This window comes from Anoplopoma fimbria, chromosome 21 (genome assembly GCF_027596085.1).
Source record: "Anoplopoma fimbria isolate UVic2021 breed Golden Eagle Sablefish chromosome 21, Afim_UVic_2022, whole genome shotgun sequence".
In the NCBI taxonomy this organism is placed as follows: Eukaryota; Metazoa; Chordata; class Actinopteri; order Perciformes; family Anoplopomatidae; genus Anoplopoma; species Anoplopoma fimbria.
The window spans coordinates 9,272,628-9,288,135 of record NC_072469.1 but is presented as its reverse complement, the minus strand read 5'-3'; the positions used below and the strand labels follow the sequence as shown (position 1 = coordinate 9,288,135).

General features: G+C 41.1%; 1 protein-coding gene across 1 annotated transcript; it reads left to right on the top strand.

Moving 5' to 3' along the window:
* Positions 1 to 1,835: 1,835 nt before the first annotated feature.
* On the top strand, positions 1,836 to 15,064 carry dlec1 (DLEC1 cilia and flagella associated protein). The gene is made up of 38 exons (XM_054623187.1): positions 1,836 to 1,928; positions 2,045 to 2,185; positions 2,809 to 2,965; positions 3,113 to 3,226; positions 3,314 to 3,498; positions 3,782 to 4,005; positions 5,094 to 5,178; positions 5,265 to 5,352; positions 5,639 to 5,812; positions 5,918 to 6,054; positions 6,160 to 6,252; positions 6,531 to 6,621; positions 6,732 to 6,894; positions 7,253 to 7,445; positions 7,567 to 7,643; positions 7,804 to 7,966; positions 8,087 to 8,183; positions 8,336 to 8,466; positions 8,621 to 8,782; positions 8,860 to 8,990; positions 9,071 to 9,221; positions 9,479 to 9,595; positions 10,066 to 10,187; positions 10,292 to 10,477; positions 10,560 to 10,627; positions 10,716 to 10,867; positions 10,993 to 11,108; positions 11,198 to 11,268; positions 11,706 to 11,926; positions 12,065 to 12,223; positions 12,321 to 12,443; positions 12,561 to 12,655; positions 12,801 to 12,885; positions 13,027 to 13,227; positions 13,337 to 13,498; positions 13,639 to 13,789; positions 14,679 to 14,796; positions 14,918 to 15,064. Exons 1-38 carry the CDS (start codon positions 1,845 to 1,847, stop codon positions 15,030 to 15,032), a joined length of 5,103 nt encoding a protein of 1,700 aa, XP_054479162.1. The 5' UTR covers positions 1,836 to 1,844; the 3' UTR covers positions 15,033 to 15,064.
* Positions 15,065 to 15,508: the final 444 nt, after the last annotated feature.

Below are 15,508 nucleotides of genomic sequence, written 5' to 3'. Positions count from 1 at the left end.
TCATTTATAGTGTGCTCTTGCCTCTCCCTTCTGGCTTTTTACACAACACAGTGTTCAGAGTATGATCCCTCCACATCACACCATGTCTGTAATCATCATTATCACATGGTCTTTACACTATCTACGCCTACTGACAGCGCCTTAAGGTCCATAGTAGGAATTCCAGTCCAGTGTTGATTCAAACAGAAATATGTGCTAAAGCAACATTTCAAAGCTTCTAGAGCAGGTGTTGGTTACCATGCATGCCTAGCCTGTCAAAAAAAGCTCTTTCTGGCCATTGGGGAATTGTTAAATGTCAAGTTATAATGTTGTTGTGGTGTCACTAATATGGCAGGATACTAAATACTAAATATTGTTTGCGCATTTGACAATATAAGCTCCAGCTGTTTCAACATAGCCTGATACATGAGAGCTTACACAGATCATGCTTTGTGTGCCTCTCTATTATCAGTGCATGCCAGCATGTTTTGTCCTATGAACTCTCGTGCTGGGGCAAGTCTTGTGGGAAAAAAAACGAAGCTCTGTCTGGCAAATCACGAGGAGCTACAAAGTGAGCTCAACAATCGCCTCTTTGAGAATCCCACTTGAGCACCGCCTGATCGGCACAGTCAAATATTTTGTTCTGGGATTCTTTGGAATCTTGGCCTCATAAAAGAAACACATTTGTATGTATTGCAAAAGCATTACTTCTTAGACAGAAACTGCTTTTTTTGCATGCGGCCACAGACAAATGCTTTGCTTGAGTTTTGAAAATACTTTGCATGACACAATATGCAGAAACCACCTATCCTTCAGTACCTGTATTGCACTTCCGCATTGCAGAAGAACAGCCAGCTACTTTTTCCAAGTACTGTAGCTTCTGGGAAAATAAGTCACACAGGCAACAGCAACAACGCCACACCTCAAATGACAGTATGCGGGTGTAATTGTTGGATAAACATGATGCATCTGGGCTAATGAGTTAGTCCGTCTCAAATAGTTCAGTGTGTCAGGTGTTAGTCACAATATGCTGCAGAAATCTAACTGATTACTAATGGATTACTTACTAATTGAAATCATCCTAATTTAATGAAATGAAACCATCTTTAATCACTTACTCAATGTAGCATGTGTCTGTCAGTTTCTATGTGAAAAACTTAGGTTATAAAACATTTGTTAGATGAATATCAATGAATCATTATCATGGTCTTAGCTTTGTGTGGTTTAGATTGCGTTTCTTGGGTAGTTGTTCAGTTTTAATATATATTCTTAGATTTTATTATGATTAAATGAATTCATTTATGACATTTTTTATTTGTTTTTAGCGTTTTATTATTATATTTGATTATTGTGATTGTTTTACCCTGTACAGCACCTTGAGATTTCATTGTATTTTAAAGTGTGCTATATAAATAAAAATCCATTATTTATTATTATCAATAATCTTTGAATTATTGATTTAGTCAATGTTATGTCACTTTTAAGACAGTAGGGAAACGTTTGTTCTTCGGGTAATGTTTTTGCAGAGTACAAAGCCAATAGTATATTAATGTGTTCTAGTTTCATAAAGTTCAGCATAGTGGAAGGATTAAACAGTCAAACTGTTAGAAACATAAAGGCTTTGTAATGATTTATTTGTTTGTTTCAAAGTTATATATCGTGTCTTTTTCTGGGATTTCGCTCCTGGAGTGAGACAGTCGACTTTCTACAGCGGACAGTACCTTGTCGTCGCTTTGGCAACCGCTTGTACACAAACATTGCGGAAAGCACCGAGCGCCGACGGACTTCAATAACATATAGTTTACTAGAATAACTTAGACGCAAACCAGCTGTTTAGCAAACTGCATGAGTTGCACATCTGTACCATGCAAGAAGAACCAGAGACAAGAGACACATCTCGTCTTGATCCGTCTGTCGACAGTCACAGACCTGCAACAGGAAAGTCACAGGTATGAAGAACACCTGCAGCTAAGAATACTTAACCCTTATTTAAGTAAATTCACTCTAAAGACAGAGGAAAAACAATGATGATGCGTTTTTAAAACATCTCTTTCTTGTACATTAGGATATTTCTCATGTGTTAGCAAGCATTTTTAAGGATCTATACACAAAAGACATCATGGGGAAAGACATTCTGTCCAACCTCATAAAGACAAAGAATGGACGAAGCAGCTACCATGACAGATACGTTGAAGAGCTCCAACAGGTAACAGCAACACTGTTCTGCACGGTTCACAATGTCAAAGTCCATGGAGGAAGGCCAGCAGTGTGCTGGGGTGTCCACTGGATACGGTGGAGGTGGTGGGAGACAGGAGGATGATGGCCAAGCTGTCATCCCTGATGAACAACACCTCTCACCCCATGCAGGACACCCTGGCAGCTCTGTGCAGCTCCTTCAGCCACCGGCTGCTTCACCCCCGGTGTGTGAAGGAGAGGTACCGCAGGTCCTTCCTTCCTGCTGCTGTCAGGCTGCACAACCAACTCTGCTCTCAGCAGACCACATGACACATGACAATAAAAACACTGTGCAATAATAGTTAAAATAGTTTTTTTCTGTCTGTAAATATTATATTTCAGTTATTGTGTTTTTCTACTGTTTTTATTGCTTATTTATAATACTTGTTTTTTTGTTTTTTTGTTTTTTTTTTATCTTGTCTTTCTTACTATGTCTCTTGTGTGCACTTTACTCTATGCTGCTGTAAGCCTGCAAATTTCCCCGCTGCGGGACTAATAAAGGATTATCTTATCTTATCTTATCTCTTATCTTATCTTAAGCGTACAATAACGTACAGTATATATGAAATTTGTCATTTATTTTCAATCTCACAGGCTCATTCTGAATACAGCCGGTGTATAAAAGAGGCTGACATGCTGGAGAGTCATATAATTCAGGCCAGAGCTCGGGCTGCAGCCACAGAAAGCCAGGCCTATGAGAGAATGAAGGAGGAGATGGGAGATGCTTATGATCACCTGGGCCTCCGCACAGGTGAGATAGAGACATTGTCATGAATTGATTTGTGTTATACTGTTGAAAAAATAACATGTAACTGCACACTGTTATGTTTCTATATATTTACTTTGAATACACCACCAGGGATTGTTATTTAATGTTATTTCTTATCTCTATTTTCAGTCAATTCAGCCTTTCCCTGGTGTGTAGACAAAGATCTTCTCCAAATGAACAACCTGATTTCCCCCCAGGACTACTTACCTACACAAAAAACGCGAGTGGGCCCACCAGCAATAAGTACATGACCCTCCTTTTGGATTCATCTTAAATTATTCATAGCCAATGTGTTTTGGCTCGATATTTAACTTATTCCTTTCCTGTCAGTAAAATCCAATCCTGCCAAACCTACCATCGCCTACGCCATGCACGTGTCCAGGGAGCCTCAGGATGATGGTTATACTCTAATGCCCAGCCCAGAAAAGATTGTCCCACAAATGAATAAGTTGGATCGCAGCCTGACTCTCGAATCCACCTCAGATACCCCAAAGAGGAAGAAAACTCCCAAGGAGGTGAGGAGTCACATGCCTACACCCTTTTGATTAGACAGAGCTATCAAGAGTGATATATTTTACAAGAATAGAATGCCTACAATTGAAAGGAATAGATAATCAAATGAAACAGTAGCCTAAATGAAAAAATTAAGACAACAGGGACATAAAAAGAACATTATTAAAAGGGTTTCCTCTGAGTTTTGAGAACTGATGTAATTGATAACTGTATATCTGGCAAGCCCTAGTACCTCTGAGAACAAGGGAGGCTTGATTACATCAGTGTTCCTCTGCTATGTTTCAGAGGCCCAACCAGACCAAAACTAGACCAAAGCGGAAGGATGAGCCAAGTGCAAAAGATCGGGCAGAGGGACGGGAAAGACTTCAGAAGCTGAAAGATCGCCACAACTTCCGACGCAATCCTCGCTTCCTTCCTCCGAATGCACCGCAGGGAAGCACATCCCTCATCCATCCCAAAACAAAAGTGGGAAAGATGGAGCATGAAAGGAAAGAGATGGAGAAGCAAAGGTACCTGGAGTGTGCCAAGGGCGGCAAATATATGAAATCAAGGATAGTGCCATAGTGAGTCACATATGTAAATCTTGTATGAGTCATACTTAACGAAAAGGACAGACAATCCCTCTTCAAAATTAATTGAACAATGTGCACACGTAACACGTAATATAGCCTATTTCATATTTGCCAGGTTGTTTAAGTTAGAATGATGTGTGAATTATACCAACAATTCATTACAATCCAAAAACATAAAAAAAACACTCTAAAATTGTTATGGTTGCTACATATTGTAGGCATAAATGTCTTGATCCAAGCTTGCACTTACACATTACATATGCCTTATCACAGTATAAAGCCTAGGCTGTATCCATACATCTTCAAATTAACATTTCCCAAAATGATTCCAATGTAATCAATCTAACCTAGTACACCCCCCCTCCTTTATTCAGGAAACCAGAGTTGATTGCCCACGAATTGTGTGAAAAAATGGCACAGGCCTGTGTCACATTATATTTGCAGACAGACTGATTCCAAGGAAATAGATAGTCAAAATTTCCGAATGCTTTTTTGACAAAGCTGTGACACAGAGACAAACACAGATAGAAGCCCATCTGAAGGTGAAACGAGACACATCCTACAATGAGAGCCAAGTATGCCTTAAAAGACACTTACTGACAGTGGTTACAAACACTGTTGGCCTTAGTAAACTGTTGTACAAGCAAGATCTACCTCATGTATGTGGTAAGTGTAGTCACAGGATGTCAGGTTCATGTTTGTATATGTGTGGATGATTCTATATTTACCTTTATGCTTAATATGCATAAGATGCAGTATTGAGGAAGGTTAGCTAAGGGGTTGGGATTTAACAAGAACCCCTTACCATTTCAGTCATATTAGTGCAGCTCCAGCTTTGATCCAACTCAAAAAGCAAAATACATTTTCTTCTTTGGCATAAGAAGAAAGTAAAATCATAAATGCTTGATCTTTGGTTTTAAAGTAGCAGTTGGTGGTTAGCCATCTCACCACTTCCTGCAAGAGTGTCTTTATTGAGAACAGACAGAATAATCATGTGTTGTTGTTGTGCTTATTCTCCCTGACAGCTCAACTGAAAATCCTGTCCCAACCTTTCTAGCAAATCCTTCAGAGGTGGTTTTCACTGACTACAGTGTGGGAAAGGTTTATGAGGTATGTTTTACTAATTTATACAGAACTACCAAAGTTTTTTTAATGAGATGATGAAATGCACCATAACACGCCCTGTCCCGTTCTAGACTACGCTTGAGCTGAAAAACTTGACTTCTGTGAGCCGCACTGTCCGAGTCATCCCTCCTGCCACTCCTTACTTTTCTATTGGCCTGGGTGAGCCCTTTTTCTTCTGATTGGATTAAACTACTTCCCCATTCCTGTTGATAGTGAGGAAATCATCTGATGTTTTGAATTTCAGTGACTGTATCAAAAAGGCATACAAGAGCATCTCTGGAATGCAATTGGTGATTTCCTGTTTTGTTGCTGCAATCCTGGAACTAAACACCAGCATTAACTACTGTATCAAACATTATTAGAAGATAAATAGCACACAAGTGAATTTAGAGAATTGTACTGGTGCAATATAAGAAGGGAATGATATTAAGATATGTTTTGGCAGGGAGATTTCCTGGTGAGGGTGGTGTTGTTGCCCCAGGGATGAGTTGCAAGTACACAGTGCTCTTCGCTCCAGACTCCTTGGGGCACTATAAGGACTGCATAACGGTTGAGGCATATGCTGGTCACATGATGACGGTGCTCATCGCAGCCAGAAGATCCCCTCCAGTACTCACATGTGAGTCTCATAACAATCTACCAACCTTCTGTTGTTGTAATGCTCATGAGTGTGCTTTATTCTGTCATGCATTGTTGATTTTTTCCCCCCTAAATTATTGTGCAGTACCAAGAGTTCTGGACTGTGGTTATTGTCTTATCGGAGGAGTAAAATTTGTTGAGTTCTTGTGCCAAAATGTGAGCGTCAGCGCCGGGACCTTTTGCATCATCCCCAAGAACCAGTGGCCAGCCTCGAACCTCAGGGTAAAAATCAATCTGACACATTATCTAAGATACAGTAACGGTTTTAGATCAAATATTTATAAAAAGGTATACTGAATGTCGTTTTTTCTTTCTTTCTTTATATAGTCTGTGGCAAGAACATACTTTTCTGAGCAGCCACCATTTGCATTCAGCCCGTCTCTTTTTGTGCTGCAGCCAGGAGAGGCCACTGTAGTGGAAGTAAGTGTGTTATGGAAGTAAATTATAAAATAAATATGTAGATGCAATGCTTCGTAGGCTTCTCAGGTTACTTCACATTTTTTTAGAAAGCACTTATTTTCAGCTAACTATGTTTTTATAGAAATTTGGTTCTATAAATTCTCTGTAGGCTTCAAATAATATATGTGTGTGTGTGTGTGTGTGTGTGTGTGTGTGTGTGTGTGTGTGTGTGTGTGTGTGTGTGTGTGTGTGTGTGTGTGTGTGTGTGTGTGTGTGTGTGTGTGTGTGTGTATTTGCAGGTGGTGTTCTTCCCCACCACTGCTGAGAGGAGCTGTCAGGTGTTCACTGTTGTGTGTGACAACTGCCAGGTGAAAGACATTTCCATCAAAGGTGAATCTTTTCAGCAATCAGAAAACTCGTCTATAAAAAAAACGACTTGTAATGTGTAAGGTCCAAGACAATTTGTCCATTGTCTCTATAATGTGAGATTTTTTACCCAGGTGAGGGCCAGCTGATTGCAGTTGAGCTTGCATCTGTATCTGGGAAGGAGGAGCGTCCTGTGGTGGGAGAGGAGCATGACCTCATTGCAGAGCATTGTGTCCGTTTCAGCCCGTGTAACCCTCACTCAGTGCAACAGAAGAGACTCATCATTAGAAACAATGTGTAAGCCTTACCCTCTCATATATCATCAATACAAAGCATGAAATAGTATTAGTAGTATTAGTATTAAATGTTTTAAACTCATGTCTAGTCACAAGTACAAACATCACGTGTGCTCTTTTTGGCCACATGATAACAGAGTAAGAAGGGAGACCTCTTAAATTGGAGCACTGGGATTCAAGCCCCTAGTGTTGGCAGAATTAACATAGTTATTATTTCCTTGAGTGAGAAATTAAGTACTGATTAACTACAAGACCCAGTCCTGCTGCTCTGTCGCTACAAGCAGAAGAAGAGTTCCCCTTCAGGGATCATTAAATATCACATTAAATCTCTCTTTCTCGTTCTCTCTCTGGGGCTGAAGCCACTTGGAGCTGCCTTTCCACTGGCAGATCATGAAGCCAAACCTGCGACTATTTCCTCCAGGGGAAACCCCAGAGCCCGCCCATTTCCAATTCCACCTGGCCACAGATGATGTTTTCCACGTCAGCCCCCAAACAGGAGTTCTGGCCCCCTGCCAGGATCAAGAGTTTCTATTAACCTTCTGCCCTAAAGAAGTACAGAGGACTCCAAATAAATATATATACTTTAATAATACTGTATTTCTTACATAATGAGTCTCCTGTTTGGAAGGTAAAAGCTGATACTTAATTCATGTCATGTTTGTGTTTTCTTAAGTTGAAGGTTCACCACAGTGTCTGTCACTTAGTCCTGAGGGATGTCCCCCAGCTGCCGCCAGAGCCCCCTGACAATGGGTAAAGTTCCTGAGACTTTGTATGCACATTGGTAGGAGTGTGTGTAAAAATAACACCACAAGGTCATTACATACAAAGAAATGACATCACACAGCAAGTTTAGCACACTTCATCTAACAAAGTATTGTATTGTGTCTGTGTGATTTGTGTGGGAATCTAGTGTCCTTCAGCCTGTGCGCATTGGGTCCAAGGTGGGCGATGTCATCGTCATGGATATAGAGGTCAAGGGGTCATCAGAGCCATACCAGGTCCTACTGGAGCCTTATGCTGTTGTTATCCCCGGAGATATTTTTATTTGCTCCACCACCCGAAGGCAATTCAAGGTTATTCTAGTCACTTTTTTCTCATGTTTACTATATATGACAAATATTAGATTTCTACCAAATGATTGTGTGCCACAATTAAAGTTATTCATGGTTGTTTCTGTGTCTTGTGTGTATTAGATGTGGAACCACAGCAAAACCTGCATCTTTTTTCAATGGGAGCGAATGAGCAGCAGCAGCCACATAATTGAAGTAGAGCCCTCTGCTGGTAGCATAGGTGTGTCCCGCAGTACAGCAGATAATAACCCCCCCCAAAAAATCTTCTTTTAACTAGGTTAACTTTAATTTGTGCATTATGACTTGTAAACACCGTTTAATGTAGTTGATTTATTGGTTCATTATTCATTCATTTGTCCTCCGTGGGTTAAGAGGAAAACGAGTGTTTCGACTTCGACCTGATTTTGAGTGGAGGGAAACCAGAGAAGGTTGTGACCAGTCTGGTTTGCCACATAGAGCACCACCACAAGCCCGTCACCTTGGCAGTTGAAGTCTCTTTTAAGGTAAGAATGAAACTTAACACCATCACAATATGGCTAAAACCTTCACAAAATGCTTTACTAATCCACAATGCTAATTTGTTGCTGTGATATTCATAGAGCATAGTTTATCTGTGAGCTGTGACCTCTTTATGTTCATCGTTTTGACTTCCGACAGGGTCCCATAGTGACCCTCAGTGTTCCCAGTGTGGAGTTTGGGCTCATGAAGCTCGGGGAGCAGACTCAGACCACTCTGCTCCTCACTAACACCACCCAGCTGGAGGCTTCCTGGACGCTGAAGGAGAGGCGTAACAATCAGCAGGACCACCAGGACAAACAGGTACCATATACTGGACAATAATAAAGCAAAACATTAGTGATAAAATAACATTAAATCTATATGAATCTATTTTTCAGCTCTCAGTGGAACCGAGCAGAGGTGTGCTGCCCCCCTTGGCCTCCTGCAGTGTAGATGTGCTATTTAGTCCCAAATTCTGCCAGCGATATGAAACAGAGCTGGAGTTGACGGTGGAGAATGGAACAGGATGGTAATGAGGCTCAGCAGCATAAAAGTTGATGTTACTCAGCATTCTGATAACAAGTAACACTACCTGTGTGTTTGTTGCAGTCACCTGTCTGTGCGAGCAGATGTGCAGTCTCCACAGGTGTGTCTGCTGAACTGTGAGCTGCTCTTCTCTGAACTCTACATTGGAGTTCCTGCCAAGGCAACCGTCACTCTCTTCAACCAGACCCTGCTGCCTGCACACTTCAGCTGGATGGTACGCTGGCATTTTATCACCACTTAATTTACTGTAAGAAGAATGAATGATGCAATGAATGCTGCCATCATGTTAGAAAAACCCCTGGTCTGTATGCATGAATGCAGTGCGTAATCTGTATAATATGTTAGGCTGTTTGGATACAAATTAGCAATTAAAGATGGGCTCTTAGTTTTTTATTTCTCATCGATAAAATAAGGATGCCTTTCATGACATTTAATACTTGATGATCTGAGTTTTGGAATTTTCCCCACCAGGCTCAGCTCCAGGGTAAACAGGCTGAATTGTGTACAGCCAGTTTTGACCCCTCTTCTGGCACTCTGGGACCAAATGCCAGTTTAGAGATCACAGTTAATTTCATCTCTCACACAGATGTAAGTACCAAAGTTATTAAAGTCCCAGTGAAACTGAAGTTAAGAGTGTATTTAGCTTCTCTACTGTGACCTATTCGTCAATAAAACGGAAATATTAGAGATATTTAAAACATATCCTTCGCATTTGATTGCACAGCTAAAAGTAGGCAGGCTTAGTATGAAGTGTGATAAAGAGCTATAAAAGACTGTGGCTCCACACGCATACCTTGTTGCTAAAACTTGCAGATTATTGATGGAGGATATTATATTATATTGGCTGAAATTAACTGGAAGAACAAATTATTTTTTTGCATATATTGTTTAATAGGTACATAATATGACAGGATTTTTCATTTTATCTTGTCTCTAACAAACCAGAAGATCGCAAGACAATTGCACTACTTGTTCTTTACTGTGATGTCAGCAGCTAAAATATGCACTATTTCTATTTTTATTGATAACTGCCCTTTAATATTTGTCTCTTTGTCCAGCTGGATCTGACTGAGGTGGCTGCTCTCTGTGAGGTCAAGGAGATGAACTCTCCTCTTGTAGTTGGCATCATGGCTTCCAAAACCAAGAAACTCAGTGTGTCCTACTCACTGCCCAGTGTCTGGTAGTTAACCTTGGTTTAAAGTATATAATCTAACCACCTAGTGGCTTCACTAACTCCATAGCATAAGTGTTTGGTAAGTCATAGTCACTTATCTTTGCTCTTAGCTCTCCGCGAGATGACCAGAGCCCCTCAACACTGCTGCTTGACTTTGGAGATGACGTCATTTTGAACAGAGCCGTTACTAAGCAGTTATTGATAACCAATCAAACTGCTATCCCTGCACCTTTCCACATAGAGGCAGATTATTTCACCTGCCATGCCTCAAAGCCCAATAACCAGTCAGAGAAAAGGTAAGGGGAGCTAGCTGAATAATGAATCAAAGAGTGACTTTGCTGTACTGCAGATGTGACACCTGCTGCATTCTAATCACAGATCGACATATGTCAAGAAGCCACTTCACTCTGTTCAAGCTCAGAAAGTAGAAGAAAAAGCACTCAAGGGTAAGCTTACGTTTCGTTAGCATGCGAAGCACACACTTTAAATTAAGCAGATTGAGTGGACCCTCAAACTTTCTGTATTTATTGGCAGAGTTTGTGAGCAGCCTGCTGGCTCACGGGAAAGGTGCAGCTTTCTTTGTCCTACCAGACACTGGGATGCTCGGACCTTTTCAGACCCAGACTGTGGATGTCACTGCCTACACGGACATGTGGGGGGAATACAGAGATCACCTCATATGCAAAGTATGATGCCATACAAAGAGATGTGACTGATATTTCAGGATTAGAAATGACTGTCTACTGTAACATGAAGATTTTCCAAACACATTCTCTTGAATAATGTTGAAATCTATTTTTTCCTCCTGTAGGTGGGGGACCTCGAGCCCACTCTCATTCCCATGCAGATGACTGTTACAGGCTGCCCACTCTACTTCCAAATGACAGGCCCACGTCCAGACAACCAGAACCAGGGACCAATAACACAGTCTGTTACCCTGTACTATTCTCTAATTAATATGCACTAACGATGGCATTATATCTATATCGGCTTGATATTCCTGTTTGCATCATTAGGTTTGGCACTCATGTATCTGGAGGTGACACGGTGTCTCGTTCTCTTCGCATCAACAATCCCACCATGTTTGGTAAGTGAAAGTGTAAAGAGTTGCTGGTTACAAATACCCAAAATGCTCCACATGTTTGAAAAGCTCTTAAGAGACAACAATAGTAAACTGATTTGTTTGTTTTCTGAGATACGGGTTGTGTTTTTGACATCAATTTTAATGTTTCCTTTCATATCTATTGCCTATTTTATTGTTCCTGGTTCGGGTGCATCAATTCTGATCTAGCTTTTATTTATTAATTGATGAATTATATTTACATTGTATTTTAATTTAAGCCGCTGGACGGATTCCTGAGCTAAACCAATGTCTCCACTTGGAATATGTTTGTTTGTGTGTTAGTCTGGCTAATGCAATAGCAGTATGTATTTCATATGTAGGCTACTGTGAACTCTCTGACTGACTAATCCCCCTTTTGGGGTTAATAAAGTTATTTAATCTAAATCTTTGCATGCCAACAGATATTCGCATGGACTGGGAGACATATAACATAGATCCGAATGACCATAAACTGGTGGATCTTGTGGTGGCATACGGAGACGCCTTTCCAGTTAAAGATGCTGACGGCAACGAGATGTTAAGCGAAGCATTAAGGATTTCTGGTGGGAACGTTCAACCATCCTGGATGAGAAATACGACCCCAGGTTCTGGGGGGACGAGCTCCTCCCTCTGCAGCACGACTGTGAGTACATTTTACATCCCAACACGGAAACATGAACATAAAGTTTAATGAGTTCTATGACGATGCCTCTGGGAAATTCTTGTGGCTACGATGCAGAGTGAACCCACACTCAAACCGGCTTAATCCTATTGATTCCAGAGCGGGGAAGGGGAGGAATATGTATCCGAGGATGACTGTGAGGAAGAAGAAACCCGTCTTTATCCCTCTCCTGTGAAGAAAAAACTCATCTCTGTTCACATCAGACCTCATGTGGGCAACCTCTCGGATTACCCATACTGCATCACACCCCAGCAAATAGTATGTTGATAAGACTAGTTATATTAATCCATTTTACAACTCCGCTTTTCGCCATATGAATAACACTGGCTTATCTTTTTCTGCTGTTTATCTCAAGGTGATTCCAGCAAAGAGCAGCAGCACCATCCATGTGTCTTTCACTCCTTTGACTCTTAACGGTTCAGGTTGTGAGTCCAGATGTGTGGGCCTGGCTCTGGGCTTCATGAGTCTAGACTCTGAGGTAAGAGGCTCAACACGCTAAACAGTGTCTTTCAGTTTTAAATCCTGGAAAATGTAAACAGGAGATGACTCTGATGCAACCTAAATTCCCTTATTATTGTGTTGTGTTTCTTTACAGATGGCCGCCTGTGTCCCGGGTAAAGTTGGAAGAGCTCAGGGTTTGGATTTGGAGCCTGTCAGAATGGATCTACTAGCTGTCGTTAAGCCTGCAGTGTAAGCAATTACAATCACACCAAGTCCCCAAAATCCCTAAAGAATCCATCTCTGTTTATGTTTCCTAAATTAAAATGAGCTGAGGTTAGGCGAGAAGCGGTCTGATTAAGTTTCATATCTTCCCCTTGGCTCCGTGCCGCTGCAGGCTGTTGGTGCAGATGGAGGAAGATGAGGGGGTGCTGGAGTTTCATGCCTCAGCCGGTGATTTACTGAAGGCAGAATCAGAGGAGGTCGGTCTGAGAAATCTACAACACTAATCAAAAATACTCTGACACACTGAGGTGCATGCATGAGGTATTGATCGTAAAGGTGTACAGTATTTCAGACCATTCATGCTCAGTGGTCGCTTCTCTGGTTGTTTTGCTCCGTAGCTGGTAGTTCGTGAATTTGACACCACACAGGCCTTTCAGCTGAGAAACAACTCAGAAATGCCCCTTCACTTCAGACTCGGGACTCAGCCTCCCTTTAGAGTGCTCAAGCAGCAGCAGCCTCGAGTCCGGACCGGCACCTCCAGCAACCCACCTACTGGTGACAGCCAGTCTTTGGTGCTGCACCCAAAGCAAAGCATGAAGGTGAGATGAGGAGACTCAGTCAATTTCTGGATTAGATTTTCATCTAAAGGATGTTCCGTCATTTTGTCGTTCTTGACAGTTAGTTGTACTCTTTTGCTGTGAATACCAGGTGAAGGTGGCCTTCCACTGCTCCCTGTCCCTTCTGGACCATGCAGACCAGGCAGGTGAGGAAGTCCCTCCTGGGGTGACGCTGATCCATCGTGCAAGAGAGGAAAGGAAGCTGAGGTTCCAGCAAAACCTCCTGATTCACTACAGCAACAACAGCCTGCAGGTCAGACAATGTCGTGAATCTCAACTGTAGAAATGCATCAAAGGGGAGAAAAAGACAATTATATAACACTAGTCATTACATTATACACTTTTATAGGTAATTGACCTCACAAAGTTGATTTTCTTCTTTGCTCTGTGCAGACAGTGCCTCTCTGTGCCCATTTGGATCTTGCTACCATGCGTCTGTCCAGTGACAGCATCGACTTTGGGTTCTGCTACGTTGGGCAGACACAGATAAAAGAAGTCAACCTCTACAGACACGGAGCCCACACTTACTGGAAATCAGTTTTAGGTATCTACTGAGCTTCTACATATTTATTGGCATTCACTTTATTGCTCTTACGTTAGCTCTTTGGTTTGTTTTGGTCTTTAATTTATGCACAACTTGGCTAAACTAACTAGAATTATGCTTTTTTTACACATACATTGATTTGGAATGGCAATTATAATATATAATTTGCCTATTTTATCATTTCTGTTGCAGTAGGAAAGTGTCAGGGTTAAACATACATTTCTCTTTCACTTTCCCGGTCGGGCAAGTGTGTCAGAATTCTACTTTCCTGAAGTAAATGTTGCCCCTATACAAATAGTTTAATTTATTAGCGGTTATCAAACAACAACAAACACCAAAAATAGTTTAATATTTATAGTTTAGTAAATTAATCTGGAGTTTCTACCACATGCTCTAAGGTAACCCAACTAAACTCATGTTACCAATGTAATGGAAATGCTAACTTGCATTTCAGCTCCTAAAATTTGCCTTTAGCCGCTGCCATTTTCTCACCATTGCAGGAATGGTATAAAGCATATGCAGCTTGACAAACTAGCCGGAAATGGCATTTTACTTGCCCTGGGTAAGCAGGCAAGCCTGGGTGTCGGACTAATCTTCCTTTATGAAAACCAGTTTGTAGCCCAGTTGGTCAATTAAATATAATGCAAGAGTTTACCATCAAATTATTGCATTTGTTTGCTGTAATAATTCTATTGTCACACCATGTGATGATGTCAGTAGTGTCAATTATGAGTCATATTCCTTTGTTCGCATAGCTTATCAACCTGTAACTGCCTTTTGTGTTTCACTGTGTGTGTGTGTGTGTGTGCGTGTGTGTGTGTGTGTGTGTGTGTGTGTGTGTGTGTGTGTGTGTGTGTGTGTGTGTGTGTGTGTGTGTGTGTGTTTGTAGAGTCTGATGAAGGAGACTCCCATGTGTTCAGAGTGACACCAGACTTTGGGCTCCTCAGGTCAAAGGAGCTCCACGTCAGCAGCTGCAGCCAGTGTCTCCAGATCAGCTTCACTCCCAGGTAACAAACCACAGACCGCCATAAAAATGTCTACACAGGGATTATGATAAGCTTCTACTATAAAGTTAACATTTTACTAAGATATCCAAGTTTCAGATGTTTTACATATTATGTGTTCTAGTGAGAACCGAGAGTTCAGGGCCATCGTGGTAATCCAGTCCCCTCTGGTGAAGACCCCCCTCACTCTGCAGCTCCTTGGAACAGGATCCTTTGATGAAGTGTACAGATCGAACTAGATGTCCTTAAAACATCAGAGTCACACAATCACCACCTGCTCTCCTTACATCAATTTGTTCATAAGTCCTTTTGTAAGAATGTAAATAAATAAGAGGAACAACATGTCAGGTCTCTGTCACTTTGCTACATATAAAAGTGCTTTTAATAATAAGTAAATTATGAACTTGTGAGTGGTTTTATATCAATACTATTAATAATTGAATATGATGAGACCTATTTACAGTAGACCCTCACTGAATAACAGTCACTCAATCTGTATGTTTACTATTAATGAAGGATGTATGCAGTTAAATATTGATTCATATGAAACATGTAGTGCAATGCACCTAGTTACCTGTTATTATACCGTATGTTACATAAAGGTATTAACACCAAAGGTACAATAGCAGTAGCTAAGTGTACTGCAAGGATAAGGTTATGTAAACAGCACTGAATTGCATTATTTAGAGATGTTTCAAATCACTCTTTGTAACCA